Source organism: Rattus rattus, chromosome 9 (genome assembly GCF_011064425.1).
Source record: "Rattus rattus isolate New Zealand chromosome 9, Rrattus_CSIRO_v1, whole genome shotgun sequence".
NCBI lineage: Eukaryota > Metazoa > Chordata > Mammalia > Rodentia > Muridae > Rattus > Rattus rattus.
Window position 1 is genome coordinate 73277682 of NC_046162.1, and position 19446 is coordinate 73297127.

The following is a 19446-nucleotide window of genomic DNA, read 5'->3' on the forward strand; positions in this document are numbered from 1 at the left end:
GATAGGACATTTAAATAAAAATATTATGGACGATATGGTATAGCAGGAGGAGCTCTGAGCAAATAATAAAACTATCATTTATTTATACCGTGACTTTGACTAAACTATCTAAAGCCCTTATTTACTTACTAGAAGACTTTGCTTCTAAGTCTTGAAAGTTCTAATCCCATCAGAATATTAAAAAAAAAAAAAATAGAACACCACCTCCCCCCCCCAAAAAAAAGTAAAAAGAGGAACTTTTCTTCATGTTTTCATGAATTCCTTTGCACATTTTTGTTCTCTTTTCTAAGAGTCTCCCTACCTTTGCTTTGGTGCTAAAATGGAACTCGCAGGCCCCCAATTTGGGAATCCTGTTGTACCTGTGAGGCAAGTCTCCGCATGGCTTCCTCCTGCCGCCTGCGCATTTCTGGAGTTCCTGGACAGCTTCCACTGGCAATAGAAGAGTGGGATGAAGGTGCTTGGGTGAGGGGTAGCTCTCTGTTGGCATCCACATCTGAATTAAAAAGAGGCAATGTTTAATCAGAAAATCATAAAACTCTTGACCAGTGCATCTCAACCTTCCTAATGCTGCAACATTAATACAGTTCCTCATGTTGTGTGACCCCCAACCATAACATTATTTTCATTGTTATTTCATAACTGTAATTTTGCTAGTTATTAGGAATCATAATATAAACATCAGCTTTCTGATTGTCTAAAGTGACCCCTGTGAAAGAACTGCTTGTCCCTCAGAGTGGTTGTGAACCACAGGTTGAAAACCACTGCTTTATAGACTAAAGGAATAATACATTCCATTTTGTTCTATAACCCAGCAATTAATTTCTAACTACATAACCCAAGTGAAGTAAAAAACCATGTGTCTAAATAGAAATCTGCATATCAATGTCCTGAGAAACATGACTTTCAAAGTAAAAGCAAGTCAGCTGTCCATCAATGAACGGATGGAATGTGCTACTACTTGATGGCGACAGAGACCGAGATACACACCTGCTACAGCACAGAGGCTACCACATCAACTCCACAAATTTCAAGTATGTGTTTCTATTTACATAAAATGCTCAGACGGAGAAATCCATACTGATAGGTAAGGTAGGGGCTTCTAGGAAGAAAATAGGGAGTTTGAAGGAAAGCAGGGATTTACTACTGAGAGACACAAGTTTCTTTTAGTGGAGTCAATGGTCTAAAATTAAGTTATGGTGACTGTGACACAACCTTTGAATGTATTAAAAACGCATAACTGAGCATTTTACTTTGAGACAGAGCATTATCAAGTTGGCAGATTTTATTATATATACAGTACAGGCTCACACAGAACTTACAGCAATTGTCCTGCTTCAGCTCCCTGTGTCCTGGGATTAAGGCATGAGATATGATGTTTGTTTATTTATTTACTCATTTATTTAAGGCTAATTCCTACTTTGTTGCACAGATTGGTCTTCCTGCTCTGCCTCCTGAGTGCTAGGATTACAAATGTACACCAAACCCAGCTTGTTATTGAGCATTCTAAGTGAGTAAAATAAGGTTAAATAAAAAAAAAAAAGAATAAACTTTAGAAATTTTCACTGTTTCCTGTTAGTGGTAAGACCTATCTTTGTATTGAACATTCCCCACCCCCTGCAGAGTTCTGAGTCACAGAACTATAATATATAAGGCTGTTTAAAACATGGTGATGTGTTTATGCTGCCACTGAAAAATACATGGAGCTAAGCTTCAAGTGGTGTAATAAAGTTTTAGGAAATGAAAAATGCATTCATTATCTATTACAAATAACAGAACCAAACAGGCAAGAAAATATTTTAAAAACAGATGTGTACACACACACACACACACACACACACACACACACACACACACACACACCAAAAACCTATTTGAAGTTATTGGGTGAACAACAGCTATCAAAAAGAAGAAATAGAAGAAAGTAGTTATCATTAAATTTTGTACCAGTAAAAATAAAGCAAGACTTCTTCCATTCACCTGTGATGTAGGTTTCTTGTCACACTGCAATAATTGATGAGGGTACAAAAGCTGGCAGTGAGGCAGGTCTGAAGAAATATGTGACACTTTGAGTTGAGTTAAAGTTTAGTGACTATAACATATGCTGGTTTACTCTTGTCCATGCATTTATGCTCCTTTTTTTGGAATTTGATTTTTGAGTAATTGCTGTGTATATATACTCTGCCTTCTGGCTATGCTCTTGTGGAGAGACCCTCCTTTTTGTCGGAGTGGCTTACTTTCTGTTTGGCATCCAGAGAACAGTAGAAATAAAAGTTAAGAGATAAGCATAATTCAGTGTATTCACCAGACTAGCAAAATCGACTCTGCAAGGAGCAGAGCAGGGCTCACGTAACTTATCAGCTGTCTGGAGGTTTGGCAGCTGCTGACTAATGTCAAACTCAGGTAACTACATTGGGATCTCCAGGGATGGAAATACAGTCATGTGTCAGATAGAACTTCCCTACTTACCATACCAGTATACCTGTAACGGGTACAGTGATATCTGAATTATACAACAGGTCTATTTTCACAACATGTTTTTGTTCTTTGTGTGTGTTGGGGGGTGATGAAAGCAGAGAATGATGGGAGAATCATATCTGGGAGAGTAGGCGGAAAGCAGGATGACAGGTTACTGTCTGCCGTCACAGTTTTTCTCTACCTTCTGAGGGAAATGACAAGGAGGGGGCAGGCTGTGGAGCTGGCTGTGGGGGAAGAAGAGCTATGCAGTGAAGGGCTGCAGGCTAAACTGCTCACATATTCTGCAGCAGTACTGCTCAGTGTGGAGAAGAAAGAACAACAGATGATACAAGGTGAGAAGTAAAAAACTCTGAAACTTTGCAGGTTTTCATTACTACTACAGCTCTATCATGGCATCACTGCCTGAGGGTTCAGAGAGCCAATGGGAGTCCAAGTAAACCTACTCAAGTTTAAAGTATGTTAATCTGTAGAAAAGTAGGCCAAACCTCTGACCTTCTCATTCCTTAACCAAAGACCTTCCACTGCTTCAGGCAGTGATTGTAGTGTCAGCTCATGCAGTAACAGATTCATGCTGAAGAACAGCTTGTAGGCTGGAGAGATGGGTAGGTGGTTAAGAGACTTGCTCTGACAAAGGACTCAGGACTGAGGACCCAGGATCTAGGATCAATTCCTAGCACCCACACAGCAGTTTGCAGCCATCTGTAACTTTAGTTCAAGGGGATATGATGTACTGACCTGACATTAGTGAGTACCAAGCACAGATGTGGTACACATGCTTACATGTAGGCAAAACACACACACACACACACACACACACACACACACACACACAGCTTGCATCCTATCAGTAAAATATTCTTGGCTCTTCTTTAAGAAACGCAGGTTTGCTGAGGTTGGCAGAGGCAGAAGGTGGTTTACCGATAGATTACAATGAAAATTTTGTATAAGGCGATGCTGGTTCTACGCAGCGCTGACAGACAGCGCCATCTATTGTATAGTCCCCTATTCCCTTTTCTAGTCTTGGAAGTTAACTAAAGGGCCAGATCTACAGCACCAACAATGGAGAGTATCTTATAAGTGCGGAGTGTTCCATTGTTTTTAGAGATTCCCAAGAGATAAAGCAACAGTATTAGAGAATAATAACTAACTACATTTGGAAGACCTGCTTTGGAGAGCATGTGGACTGTTTTCCAGTTATTTTTGCTCTCCCAGGCTTATGTGCAGACCTCAGATACTTTGCTCTTAGACAAAGCAGCTATCCTTGGCTTTGGGATTTATCTTCTGTTGGGCGTGATCCTGCCACTGCTGTCTTCCACACTGATATACTGAGGAGTTGGGGAAAGTGTTAGCCAGCCAGTTTTCTTTCTGGCATACTCAAACAGCTTAACTCCTGGACTACTCAGATAAGCAGTAGTACGGTGTAATAGATATTTAAGCATTTGAAAGAAAATACTGGATAGGTGTGGAAATTCACTGCAAACCACGAAGACAGGTTCCTTGGGTCAGTATCTCAGCAAAGAAGCTATTTTAAGCCTCCTCTTCTTCACTCTCACTGTCATTTGTTCTAGAAAGAACTGAACTCCCTTTCAGGCACGCTGAGAGAGTACTGTCACCGAGCTACATCCTTACCCCTAAGCCTTCTCAACAATCAGCTAGTCACACTTCCTTTGCAGATGATAAAACTGAGATCCAAAGAATTAATGCAAATTTAATGTCACAAAGTGCCATATGGTCAATTTACATGCTGAGGCACAATCCCAAGTTCTTGGCTCTCATAAGACTATGTCTATGTTTACTTTAGAAGCATTTCATTTAGGAACAGGAGCAAGGTATTCTTAAAATAAGAGTTCACCATATAATTGTACTCACTTTTCTTTTTAGATACCAGCTCCTTTTATACATTAGGTATTCTCAAGCGTACAATCATTTCTTTGATATAGTATCTACTAAGCAATTTCAAAAGGAAGATGTTTGGACGGTGTTCAGTGAGTTCCTGTTAGGTTTCCAGGTCCTGTGACTACCACACTCTCACACAGATCACTCCTAACGGTTGCTGTATGAAATGTGTGGTGGGCTGTGTTACTCATTTGGACCAACAGAGCAAAACCTTCCTTTTCTGTTCTCCTTAGACCATCAAGGAGAGGCAGACCAGCGGATACAGGAAGAGCTCTTCACACATCCATTTGTTTTCTTCCCCCCAGTAAGTTTTACCCTAAGAAAAGGCAATCTAGGAACGGCTTCTGACACCACGCTGCTATGCTTTTCTATGTACGGGCTGTAAAACCCTGATAGTCTCGGGTCACTTATCTGTGAGATGAAGACAGCAGGATCCACCTCACGTAAAGACTGTGCGACACGCAGTACTACGAGAGTGTTTTACTAACACGTTGTCAAGATGGAGTGGTGACTGACCATTGAGCTTGTGGTGAAAAGAGACTGACTGCACAGGAGAACTTGGCAAGTTCCCACAGGGAAACCGAAAAACCTTCCAAGTGACAGCTAAACTCAGGTTTAAGCTGTGTGGCACTGACATTAGTTGCAGAGAAAGGATGGCCACAGACTGTTGTCACTTAATAAGAAGCAGGCACAGGCTGAGTAACACCTGACAGAGGGTACAAATGACTACAGGGATTGTTGGAGTCACTCTCCAAAAGACAGGCCAGCCACACAGCCAACAGGTGAGCATACATTTACTCCATACAAAGGTGTCTTCTGTTCCTTCTGGTGACTGTTGGATGTGTGGTTAGATAATATACAGATTATTATGATTGTTCTCTGTACCACGGTCCTCACATGCTTCAGGCTTCACAGGTTAGGATTAAAGCATATGTGGTCTAATATTAAAATGTCAGAAAATATTTTAGGGACACAAAACAGGCAGATTTTGTTTGTTTGTTTGTAAGAAGGGATACATACGTTTAGGGGAGGCGTGTGGGCTGTCAGAGGCGATCTGTCTCATCCGTGTACCATGGCAGCTGAGGGCCACCAGTCTGGAGATGATGGCAGTTTTGCCAAACCCAATGTTTCCCACAATCACTACTCCTTGGTTCACGCTGGCGTTGGAACTCTGAAGCTGAGCATCGATCTCATGGAATACCCAATCTCGGCCAACAAACACTGACTCTGTGGTAATGCTGGGCACTTCAAAGAGTAGGGGCTTCAGGGAGATGTCTGGAGGTCTGTAGGGTGCAAATCGAACTGAAAGGAACAAGAGACAACAGAACTTAGTTTACACAGTCATCACTGAGAGAAACAGAGGGGGAAGACAGTTTAAGACTGTTAGAGTTACAGAATGATGGTATTTGGGCTTTTCAGAAAAAACAAAATTTTCAAAGTGGGTTCTACAAATAAATAATGCAGGTATGCTAGAGCCATCAGACACTGCAGAGGAGAGTGTGCACGCATGTGCACAAACACGGGTGCGCGTACACACACACACACACACACACAGGTGATAAAACACAAATGACTCATTTACAACAAGTAAGGAAATCAGGGCAGTCATAAAATTGTTAAACAACAGAAATGTCCCCCATACCAGCGATCAGCAGAGACACATGACTACTGAAAGGGTCCTAAAGAATGCTCTGGACCTGGGGAGATAAATCTTGTAATGCTAGATGTGGGGAAAGGAGTAGAGTTCTTCGCGAGAGACTTGGCTACCACCGAGCAACCTGATAGCTCCTTACTAACCATTAAGTACATTTAATATTTAATAACTAATATGGTTGAAGCAGAATATAAGTTGAAAATTAGTCCCATAGAAAAGCAATGCAAAGTAAATAGGCTTGTTTAGTTCTTTAAAATAAAAAAACCAAACAAACCAAGAACAGTAAGTCCCTTAGTCTATGACACTTTCTTCCTAATATAACATTTACTGCACTAATCCTAATCCTATTATGCTTGTCATATTTACTTATTACATAAAGATGTATGAATACACACACACACACACACACACACACACACACACACACACACGATGTATTCAGGTCTTTGTCTTTTAAAAGGCAAAAGACTTATGCAATGTCTGTAATTATGCTCTTATTTTGAACTTTGACATACAAACATCTATTCTTCCTCTCTCTACAGTTAATAACTCATTTCTCTGATCGTTTAAATTATCATTAGTCTGACATGCTTATTTTATGTTACTTATACTGACTCCATTTCAGAGTTATAGAGTGTGTTCTACTTAAGTCTGTCTGTGTTCATGCTAAATTGATCTTGTTGCTATATATCATGTGATAATAAAGTCTACCATTATTTTTCAGATTAAAAAATAAAGCTCCAAAGATAATTCCAGAACTATTTTTTTAGCCGTAAAATATGTATATGTATGTGCACCTGCATGAGTCTATGTAGCACATGTGTATAGGTGCCCTCGGAGGCCAGAGGGTGTTAAATCTCCTGGAGTTGCAGTTAAAGGCAGTTGTGAGCTGCTTGATTTGAGTGCGGGGACATGAACCTGGTCCTCTGCAGAAGCAGGAAACATTCTTAACTACTGGGCCATCTCTCCAGCTTGAATTTACTTTGTTATTAATATAATCATAATGTATCATCATAAACAGAAGTAAAATTATTATTATTATTTAGCAGATTATACATTATGTATTTGAAGGTGATGCTTAAGTTTCAATGTTATCTAAAAACACTAGGTGAAGGCTGGGGAGGTGGCTTTAATGGTCTCAGTTTTAGTGGTAGAATCATTGTCCAACTTGTAGGCGAATACATAGTAATACTTACTAAATGCCATTGACCTTAAGATTCTGTGTAAGAAATTTATTTTAAAGAAATAATTCTGATCACATACATAATCACATTCTTGGTAGCATGTATGATGCCAGATTTTATAGATATTAAAATATTAAATAATACAAAATTTGTGATGCTATAGAAGTATATATTTATGATATAATATAGAATACATATTGTTATTACATTTAAAGTATATCCAATGGGAGATAATATACACAACAAAACATGGTCAATGGTATCTTTGATATAATTTTCTCAAAATTAACTTTTGAGTATGAATTTTAATTATATTAGAAAGAACTAAGGCTTGGGCGATGAAGCTAGCAAGGTGCCTGCTACACAAGATGAGGACCTTAGTTTGGATCCCTAGGACCAGGTAGAAGTGGTGTGCAATGGCTTTTATAACCGTGCAGCTAAGGAAAAGAAGGCAACTGATTCCCTAGAGCTAACTTGTTAGCCAGTTTAGACAAACAGATAAAGTGCTCATCTGGCGAGCGACCCTGACGAGGACAGAGCAGAGTAAGTGGAGAGTCCTTAAGGAGACAAGTGAAACCAGCTTCTTATCCCCACACGAACAGGGGCAGACACTCAAACACAGACACTTCAAAAAGCCTAAACCCCAGGGTGGGGAGGTGGGGGAGTGCCCTTATAGAAGCAGGGGGAAGGGGTGGCTTAGGGGTTTCTGGAGGAGAAACCGGGAAAGGGGATAACATTTGAAATGTATGAGGAAAACAGCCAATAAAAAGATAAAAAGCCTAAACCCCAACTGTAGTCCTACAGGCAGATAGAGTAAGAGAACACTTTATCAGAAGGATTGAAACTCCCATAATGATATTTTTAGCAAAAGCTGCATATCCCTAATCAAAAATAGAAATCTGAAATGATCAAAAATTTGATCTGATCCTATGCATTTTGGATAAGGGAGACTCAACGTGTGTTACAGAATGATTAAAATGTAAGATCAGCTTTCTGTCAGGATGGTCTGAACATCAGGTTAAGCACATGGTTTACAGTTCTCTTAGGACAATGGCTCACTGAAGTGGATTTAACACAAGGATAACATCACCAAAGAAAAGTGAAGAGATACTGATGACTTCTCACTGCACAAGTCCTGGAAAATGCTAAGAAGGCATAAAGCAGGGAGATGCCAAAAGCTTAGTTATAATTGTAAAGGGAAAATAAATCTTGAGATTTTTCTAGTTTCAAATCTAAAGGCTTATGGAAGTGAGAAGAAGCTAAATCTTGGTGCAAAATGAGATTTTTATCACTGTGTAGAAATAGTTTTCTGACTTTAAAGTCTTACCTTCTAACTATGAACTGGAAACAAAGTTTCAACATGTAGGGAGAAAGAATTAAACCTTGAGATACACTGGTGTATGCTCAAATTTAATTTTAACTGAAGCAAACAATACCATCTGCAGAATTAATCTCTACAGAAAAACCAAAGGTTGTACCACATTCTGTATTGATTATGTGGCATTTTATACCCATCTAAGTACTGCACTGAGTTTGAACTCTACGGAGCATCAAAATTTAATAGAATCCTAGACTTATTTTCCTAAAGTTACATAGGCCACTAGGATGAGACATATGTGTAGTATTAGGTCTTAATTTGTCTAAGACAAACGGCTAAAAATTAATATCATGTTGTATTAAGGACAGAGATGCTTATATGAGTTGTCATAAGTATTTACTCACATAGGAAAGGTCGGGAGCCTGAAAAGGGGTAGAGTTCACAAGATCTGCATGAATGAAACAGAGGTAGTAAAGGGCACCTTTCTCACTTGGTATTTGTAGCTCTGAAACTAAATGACAGTGTTAGCACTGGACTTGTCTGATGACAAAAAGGAGCATATAACTCCTTATATGAGAGTCTCCAGTGGTCCTCTAGTTCTTGTGGCACGCAAGGCTCTGGATGATCTGGACCCAGCCTGCCTAACAGTAAGTGATCTCTGGGCCCGAGCTGTTCTGGTCTCTGGTTCCACCTGCTGTTCTGACTCCTTAGGAAGCTCCTTCTCTGGCTGCTCACCTGGCTGCTCACCTTCTTTCTTCAGGTCTCACCTTCAATATTACTGTCAGAGAGGCTTCCTTTGATAACTTTAGAGTCTGTTCCTCTGTCTCTGTCATTTTCTTTATGAAAAATGCTTCTATCAGAGATGACACGTATTTGTTTCAATTAGTGAATTCTTGAAATTCTGTTTATTTCCTTTTCTAACATTGTAATCTAATGCAAGTTTATTTTGCTTGTTGGTTCCTTATTTATTCTCATTTCCTTAACTATAGTGTAAGCTCTATGGGGCAGGAGCCATCACTGTATCAACAGCAGATGCAGAATCTGAGGTCTACAGTAAAGCATCAAGAAATGCTTTTTGGGTGAATGAATAAGGAAGAAAGGACCCACTCCAGGGAATCTTATTAGAGAGATTTTCATATATTAGGAGAGGAGTAAAGTGTTTTGTCACTGTACTGGAGCCCACACATGTCTCCAGAATGCAATTAAAATGGAAGTTCCTGTTCTTTAAGAATCGAACCTGTCCTAGCAATCTCAGCCTGTCTCCTAAGTCTTGAGTAGTTCTCCTTTGAAAGAGTTCTTACCGCAGTCACCTCTGCTGACGTTTAACTGTTTCCAACCCTCACTCAGGCTTTCCCTGTTAATTTTTCAGTTTTGGACCTGGGTTCTCTAACTTTACTTACTGTCTCAGGCATCCCATATTGAATATCTTACCAGACCAATTTTTATTACAATGATTACATTAAGTCCTTCTATAATTTCCAATGGCCCTTTCTGCCATGTTAAATCTAAAAATCCTCGCCCTTAGGGCTTTCTGTAATGTGTAACTCAAGCTTTCCTCCTCCTCCCTCCCTCCTCCCTCCCTCCCTCCCTCCTCCTCCCTCCTCCCTCCTTCCTTCCTCTCCCTCCCTCCCTCTCTCCAGAGTCTCACATATAGGCTATAATCCCCCTGCCTCAGCCTCATCCCTGGCGTATGCATTACTAGAGATCAAACCCATGGCTTTATGAATCTAGGCAAACATCACTAACTGAGCTGCTTCCCCAGGCCTCTTCAGTCCAAACCCATTGCTTCCTTTAGCTCACAGTGCATGCTTAGTTCAGCCGATTTAAAGTCTTTACCTGGCTAAGTCGAATCAGATTCTTCAGGGTAATTTTTGTCAGTTTACTTTTTCTGATAAATAAAAATAATTCAATGTTTTTATATATTCTATATCTTTTTGAAAATTTCATTTAATATTATTATGTGGTAAGTAAGCAGGGATTTTGAATTATTCCTTTGAAAGTTTGCTGTTGTTTTGATAATGTAGTTAGTTCTTTCACATGACTTCCAAAGCAGCTATAGTCATTATTTTGAGACAAGGGGTATATTGTGCATACTGGTCTTAAACTCCTGGCCCTAGGCATGCTGTCTGCTTCAGCCTCCCACACAGCTGGGACTCCAAGAGCATGCCACTGCGCCTTGCTCTCTCAATCAGTTTTGCAAAGACTCTATTTCTATGTTGTCATCCAGTCTCTGCTCTATTGTCCTAGTAGTCAACTGGTAATCTTAAAGATTCACCAAACGTAGAAATTAAGTATCATTTTAATTCATCACTCTCCTGGTCACATTTTGCTTAAATTCTAGAGAGGTGAACAGTTGAACAGCTTGCTTATGGTTCTTGGAGTATGTGATGCCACTTGCATCAGTGCCTAGCAACTCAGAGGGTTCTTGGGTATTCAGTGCCCTTCCTCGAGGACAGCAGTGGGAAGGCAGGAGGGAAGGAGCTAGGTATGAAGAGGGAGAGAGAAAGAGTGAACTGGCTACCTCAGGACTCCAGAGAGGATGGAGGAAATGCAAAGATCAAAACCTAGCTGGCATGACCCACTGATACATGCCTTAGGGAAGGAGAAAGGGGTAAGGGCACTCTTGCTCAGGCCCGCTTCAGGGTGAGGAGCTCTTCTGATCAGAAGAGAAATCATGGGCTTTTCTTGAAAAAACTTCTTGTAATATAGTTATAGATGTGTCTCTTTCTTTAGACTAGAGACCTCAGTCCACATAACTGGTTTTAAAATTTGAATAAGAACCTAGTTCTGACTGCCGGGTCCAGACCTTTTCATTTTGACTTGATATTGCATCTTCTGTGCAGGACGTGAGCACTGCATTGGGGTGAACTAGGTTTTCACTGTCTCCTGTCTTCTCTCTGTCCTTGCCTTAAGAATTATGTTTGGGCTGCGGGGATGGATCTATGGGAAAGAGTGTGTGCTGTTCAAGCACAAACCTGAGTTCAGGTCCTCGGAGATCACGTGAGAGCCTGGTGTGGCTACGCATACCTGCGGGAGGAAGGAGACTTGTCTGGCCAGAGAGTGCATTTCCAGTGCATTTCCAGTGAGAACAGTTACTGAGGGCTGAGATGTTTTTTAAACAGCCGTATCTCTTCGGGTCTAAGACTACTTTAGATTTTGTTTCAAAGAAGGCTTTCATGAATTTGATTAAAACTAATTTATAATATGGGATATAGAGTAAGTAGTGATTCAACATGTTTCCATTTTAGAGAATAATTTTGTTAAGATAACGTCTGGCATTGGGCGTGACGGCATATCCATGTAATCTCAGCATTTGGGAGGTTTGGGAGGGAGGCAGGAGGATCACTTTAGTTTGAGGTCAGCCTAGGCCACAGAGAGTTCTAGGTCAGCACTGGGTACAGAGGCAAACAAAGACAAGGCCTCCCATGGACACAGTGCTGCATGACATCTTATCCTACTGAGAAGGCTTTGACATTTTAAAAAGTTATTTTAAAAATTTTCTAAAAATGTAATCTATTCACAAAGTCTCAAGAGAAGAACACAGACAAAATTAGAGCAGTGCCATATGGTAAAACAACTGCAGGCACCAAGAACAGCCAAGAAACAGTTTCTGTACCTCAGTACCTAGGACTTTTGTCAGACTGACGTTAAAAGAAAGCCATATTTTTAATATACCCAACCATAAATTTAGGATGGGACGGTGGGGGCAGAGAAATAATATTCTCTGTCAGATCATTCATATATGACTCTTTTGGGTATCAGCTAGTTTCAAAGAGCTTTTCAATGGTAGAAACCACCAAAATAATCCACTGAGAAGTTACTTTTGCAACTTTTCCTGAGGGAGAGAGTGACTTAATCAGTCCTACTGAGGAGCAGTGTGGGGTGTCAGGCAGCACTCCCAGGGAAGCAAGAAGGCAGAGACCACCCCGCCCACCCTTTTAAAAATATTTCAGTAAACTATACTATCCATAATTTACGTTGAAATGCGTATAGAAAGACAGGTTAAATCTGATGTGGATACATAGAAAGGTGTATGAAAAAACCAAGGTGGTGGTAGATAAGCACTTATTAATTTTGTAAACTCCTTGTATATCTGAAAATTTTAAACAAAATAATATACAGAGAAAACATTCCAACTGGGACTCAAGTAAGGTGAGTTTTAGAAAGAAACGTTTTCAAGGGATATGAAAACCACTTTCTTGGGCTTGTGGGAAAGCTCAGTGGATAAAGGTGCCACCAAGGCTGGTCAGAATTCAATCCCCAGGTCATTCAGGGCAGAAGCAGAAAACTGACACTCACAAGCTGTGCTGACGTTTGTGGGCACAGGCTACGGTGCATGCTGAGACCCACATGCACACACAGACACACAGACCCACATGCACACACAGACACACAGACAACTGACAAACGTAACCCTCCAGACTCACTCAGCGTGTGCACGTTTTCAGTGAAAACCGTGCTTGTGGCAACAAATGAACTATTTTGAGGAATATTCTCTTATAAGCTCATCACTAGTTATAATTATATATTTAGGTTATGGAAAAAATCTTTTTTAAAGGCAAGGATAAACCTTAAAAAACAAAAACAAAAACAAAAACAAAAGGAACACCAAATAAGCCCAAGATTTACTAACGCTAACCAACCTGCTCATCCAATGCTAACAGAAAGAGCTAAGGGCAGAGGAGGCAGGACGGAGGGCAGGGCATGAGCCTTCTAAGTGGCTTTGACTACGTGTACTTACTCAGGGACAACCCCATGGTCACTTGAAACAAAGTCACTTCGGGACTGTACATAATACTGATAGGGTCTGGTACAAATAAAAGTACAACCGTGCTAGCTTGTATACTTCCACAGCGAATACAAAGTCTAGCATGGAAATATCTCTCAGAGTAAAAGGTAATTTCTGGCTCATCCTTACCGTTCATGCCAGCAAACTAGTTTTTACACAAAGTAAGAGACAAACACCTATGCTTCAAACAAAACTTGAAAATATTACTAACACACACTACCCAAAAGGCTTATTTATTTAGACAGGGTTTTTCTAGGTAGTTCAGGCCTGACATGTAACTTTCAGTCCTCCGCCAGCCTCCCAGGGACAGGAACTGTGGGGTGAGCATGCCGACCTGCAGCTCAGTTACTCTCCTTAAACAGCTTTAAAACAACTTCTTCTTCTTCTTCTTCTTCTTCTTCTTCTTCTTCTTCTTCTTCTTCTTCTTCTTCTTCTTCTTCTTCTTCTTCTTCTTCTTCATCTTCATTATTATTATCATTATCATTATTATTATCATTATCATATGATGTGTGTATACGTGTGTATGTGCACATGTGTGCACCATGTGCTTGTGCGTGTATGTGTGGGTGTGTATATTCAATGGCACACTGGTTTTGGTTTGTTTATTCTGAAGAGACATTTGGGGCTGGGGAGAGATGCTCAACAAGTACAGACACTCATCACCAAGTCTGATGATTTGAGCTTGATCTCTAGGACTATTGTGGCAGAAGGAAATGACTCCAGCAGGTTTCCTTTGATTCTGGGGCACACACATATGTATACATACACATAGAGCACATAAAGAAAGCTAAAAAAAGAGAGAAATATTTAACCAAGGCAGGGGATCACTTGTCTACTGAGTTGCTATAAGGGCTGATTAACTGGCAAGAGTCAAGCCCTGCTTGTTCTGGGTCCTCAGCAAAAGAGCAATGGAGGCGGGCATTCCCACCTCAGGAAATAAATCTTTAAACATGTGGAACAATTTGAATTAGGTCCTATAAAAATAGTGTAAAGAGAATGGTCTGAAAAATGTTTATGCTAGATAAATTCTGTTAAAAAAATAGAAGCAGAAACAGCTTTTGGACAAGCAGGAAAACCTGGCAGAATGGGTAAAATGGTGGAGTCAGGACTAAGATGCTCTAGTTCGGGTCTGTCTCTGTTACTTGCTATCTGTGGCCTAGTTACTTATGTTAGCAACTCGTCAGTCTTCTCATCTTCATGTAAGGTAAACAGCACCACTCTGAAGAATGCGTGTAATTGTTTAGGACAGCGTCTATCTGCAATCACTTCCCCTATTGTGAACTAAAACAGACACTTAGGGAAACCACTCAATCATCTCTATCCCACAGACACTTAATTAAAAAACAAAAAACAAAAAGAATACTGAGAACGTATTGCCTCTTTTCAGGCCTTCTTCCTTTTGAGGTTTCTGCCTTATCTCCCTTCTTTCTTTGACTACCCAACTCTTTCAAAGAACTATTTAGCAATCTTCTTTCATGATAATAACTCAGAGCCTGGTTTCTACCCACATTACTGTGCTGAAATTATTTTGATTAATGCCACTGATTATTAAGTGATTTATTCTCTATTTTTATGCTTCACATTATGATTTCACATTGTTATGATTTTACATTGTTAAACCGATCCCTAACTCTTGATGGGGTGGGTCTTCCTTTATGACCACCCCAGAATCCTTGGTTTAAATGTATTACTGCCCCCGCACACACCTCAGTGGGTAGTTTAAAGTCTGTTACAGCTTTTTAAGTGATGATGGTTCTTGGGCTTAGATTTCTAGTCTAGACCTTAATCCTAAACTCTTGGGCATCATTTCCAACAACTCATGACCATTGTCTATGAAGCTGTGTCTGGTAGTGTAGGTCTGTTGTCCCAGCTACTCTGGGAGGCTAAGCCAGGAGGATTGTGACTTCAAGGTTTCTTGGGCTAGCAAGTTTAATGCTAGCTGACAACTTAATGAGACCCGACCTTAAGATAAAAAGTGGTCCAGGGCTGTAGCTAGAGCTGCGTGGCTTAACCTGGATGCAGGAGGCTCTAGGTTCAAATCCACCATCTGAGGGAAAAGTGAGTCATCTACTTGGATACTTAACAGGAATTATAAATTTAGAAAACTTCCCTAAGACTATTTTGCTTCCTTGAGAAGTGCATTTCTTAATCACCATTTGCTTACACAGGTAGTAAAGTATTACTACGTATCCTATCTTCTAAGCCAAAAACATGGGACTTAGGACTTCTTCCTGCTTCATCCGAATAACTATTAGTCACAGTGTTCTAAGTTTTCTAAAGTCAGGGAATTATACATTACAGTGTAGCTAAGGATGACCCTAAACCTCTGAGCTTCCTGCCCCTTTCATGTGGTGCTAGGAAGCATACCCAGGGCATGCTGGGTAGGTACTCTACCAACTGAGCTGTATCCTGAACCCCTGACACAGGTCTTACAGGACAATATCTATTTAAAAACCAATCTAGAATCACTTTTGATTGGAATTCTCGGGGAGAGGACAAAGATCATCAGAGAATAATGAAAGAAACAAGGAAAACCCGGTTCCTAGAATGGTTATCACTTTCTATATACTTCATTAAATTTAGATTCTCATATATAGGGAAAATACAAAAAGTAATGTCTTTAAATGAGAAAGATTTATAACATGCATGTAACTATGTCAACTCAGTTGAAGTTTTGTATTATTAAACTGTTGGCATTGAGAATGAGACATATTTGTTTTTAGATATATCAAAACTAGTTATTCTAATTACTTGAAATTTAAGAGTAACATTTCTAAGTGAACTTTTATTAATGAAATTTTAGAATGAAACTTTGCAAATGAAATTTCCAGTTCTATAATTTTATTATTAGTATCTTGGGAAATTATTCCATAAAACACTTTACATATAAATCCTAAATTATTTTAATGAATTCAAAAGTGTTGCAAAGACATTAGCCCACTGAATTTACTGACATTATGGTTACTTCAATTGATTTTTTTGCTGATTTTTTTTTACATTTCTGAGAAATCTTAATCTGAATGTCGATTCTGAAGTCTAATTCAGTTGAAAGCATCACTTACAAAAACTTTTTATGTATTAGCTCTTACTTGGGTTTTCTAATCTTAAGATTTATTAATTTACCAAGTAAGACTGGTTTATATAAAAACCAGACCTGTGTAATGGCAGAGCAACTCTAACTCAGTGATTAGTTAAAGAAGCAAAGCAAAGCAAAGGAAACAGAGTGCAGCCAGACAGCTAAGCGGGTGGAGGGACTTCCTGCCGAGCCTGATAGCCTGAGACTGATCCCTAGGACAGACACACAGGGAAAGGAGAGAACAGACTCCTGTAGGCTGTCTCCTGATCTCCACGGGCATAATACAGCACATGTGCACCCCGTTATCTTGACAAAATAAATAAATAAAATGTAATAAAAACTACTCAAACATGGCAGTCTAGATTTTATCAGATGTTAAAAATGTTCAACTTAAATTATGAATTTTCAAAATTTAAGGCCCTTTGTAGAAGAGTTGGCTATGGGGAAAGAGAGAGATCTCACATAACTAGGGCACATAGTTTGCTATCTCACAGTCACATGTTGACATTGTGAATGTAAGTGTCCTCTAGGTTTTGAATTTACTTAAGAAGGACATTTAATATTGTTTATAAAAATAATAAACAACAGCGATTAAAAATACTGATGGAAATATTCCCTTGTAACTGTGCCAGTCAGCTAGGCAATGATCAAGATGACTAAGCAAGCCCAGGGCTGCATGACTCAGTGGGCTAATGCGATAGCATTCAGCTTCATGACATACATCTTAGTCAGCTTAATAAAGAATTCATTGTTTCAGAAATGTGAGGGACTCATACATGCTGTGATGTACTCATTTTATTTAATGAAAATTAAACTTACTGCTTTGAAAGCAGGAACTCAAAGCCAAGTTAACAGTCACAGGACCAGTTTTGCAAAACTTGTGCCAATAACCAGACAGCAGCCATTTCACACTTGCCCTCCATCCTAGTGTTTGCCAAAGTAGCAATTCACTAAACAGAAAGTCTCTAAATGTCTTTATGTAATGAGATTTAGTAAAGGACTAAGGGAGACAACATATATTGAGAAATGAAGTTTTAATAAGTAACATGCAATCTCTTCAAGTAAAACTGTATGATTATAATTTAATAGGCAAGTTAGGGCCTTATCACTAATAATTTTTCACTAATTCCCTACAGATTGCCTGAAGTCCCCATGTGAGCATTCATATTGTGTATTTAACTCCTTGGTTCCCTTTTAATGCTCTATCATATAATGTAGTACTTCTACCTGTAAAAAACAACTATTTTTTCCTCTCTCAACAGTTTTTTGTCCTTTTGATGGCATGAAAGACTTACTTCACTGAGGTGGTCTAAAGAGATGTTTCAGTGTATTTTTAGCACAATCCCCTGATAACGCAATGATGATTAAATAAAAAATAGGACTTTTCAAGTTATTACGAAATCGTCAGTTAAACAACTTCACAGAGCTAATTCAATTGACTATTTCTATAGACAGACTTTAAGAGCAGGCTAACAGTTCTGCACGCCACACTAGAATACAGCGTTATGACTATAAAAAGGAGTGTGAGTACTGACACTAGCCAGGGAGCTGCTGCTGCCTTCTGCAAAGGGACCAGAATGGTGTTCTTAGGTGACTTCCTTCTCTCTACTGTTGGGCAGAGTTTTTGGAAACATCAATTTTTGGTAGAACAGCTGGTCAGAACAGCTGTATTGAAAATGAAACCGGCTTTTCACTAATGAAGCCAATGTTCAAATATGTGACTTGATCATCAACCAAGATATTACCCTAATAACCTTTGTGTCAACAGTCAAAAGACAAACTACTCTTAGGACTCAACAATCCAGTTATTGTTAAGGTAAATTTGAAATGAACTCTACTCATAAACCATGCTCATAAACAACTTCTAACTTCTAAAAACTCTCAGAATACTCACCCATTTGCCTTTCTGTAAACAGACTATGCAGTCCTTGAGACATAATACTCATTTTCAACTATAATAATATTCTTTAAATTGCTTATTGAAGTGTCTGGGGACCCTTCGGGACTTCCAAGACATGTTTGGGGTCCTTAAAACTGAATTTATTAATTTATTGTTATGACACTAAGAGGTTATTTTCCTTTTACCAGGTTAGTCTTTTTTTTTTTTTTTTTTAACAACTAACTATGTAGTGGAATTTTCTATACCCTTTTAACATGTAAAAAAGATCTTTTATTTTTAAGACGAATAAACACTTATTTTATTTAGTGAGCATGAGGTGTCTTTTTCCGTGCATTTATATATCTACACCATGTGTACTCCTAGTGTCTGCAAGAGCTCAGAAGAGGGTGTTGGACCCCTCACTGGAGTCAGGGATGGCGGGGAGCTACCACATGGGTGCTGGAAACAAACTTACTACAAGAGCAGCGAGTGCCACGTTTCCATGAATCCACCTTCCCAGTCCTGAACAAACAGGTATTTTAATGACCTCTATTATTTTTAAAAACCTACTACTATATTTAAAAGCTGAAACTAGTGCTTGACATATTAGTTTATAATATGGTTAAAAAGCATCTCAAGTCATATAAATAAAAGCTTTTTAGAACCCTAAATAATGTAAGAGCATAGCGCTATGAGTATTCACAGTGAACATATTTAAGGCAGTTTTTATACTTTAAATCAATTAGTCAATACTATTAGTCATCACTGGATACACTATAGGTGCATAGTCAGTACATGCATCTTTTTTGCATTTTCAAATGTTTTTATTTCACAAATAAATTGTAACAAATTTCATATGAAGTCATTGCAAATACATAAATCCTTTATATAGTCTTTTTTTCTTTTATTGGATTTTTTTTTATTCACGTTTCAAATGTTATTCCCTTTCCCGGTTTCCCATACGTAAGCCCCCTATCCCATCCCCCTCCCCTCAGTACACACCTCTTTAAATACTCAGCATTATACAATATTAGAATTGTTGCTAAGGGGAAAAAAACCACGTCTGGCTGGAGAGATGGCCTAGTGGATAAGAGGGTTTGCAGAGGACTGACTAGACTTCAGTTCTGAGCACCCACGTCGAGCAGCTCACAATCTCCAATAACTTTAGCTTCAGG

The 19446-nt window shown here is 39.2% G+C and overlaps 1 protein-coding gene across 7 annotated transcripts in view; it reads right to left on the reverse strand.

Annotated features, from left to right (window-relative positions):
• Positions 1-19446, reverse strand: part of Tanc2 (tetratricopeptide repeat, ankyrin repeat and coiled-coil containing 2) — a 325356-nt gene that overhangs the window by 95429 nt on the left and 210481 nt on the right. For all 7 annotated transcript variants that reach the window (XM_032914256.1, XM_032914255.1, XM_032914254.1 and 4 more), the window contains 2 exons: positions 5392-5673; positions 360-493 (listed from right to left, as the gene is read on the reverse strand). In XM_032914256.1, the coding sequence (XP_032770147.1) occupies positions 360-493; positions 5392-5673 (416 nt within the window). The remainder of the gene's footprint in view (positions 1-359; positions 494-5391; positions 5674-19446) is intronic.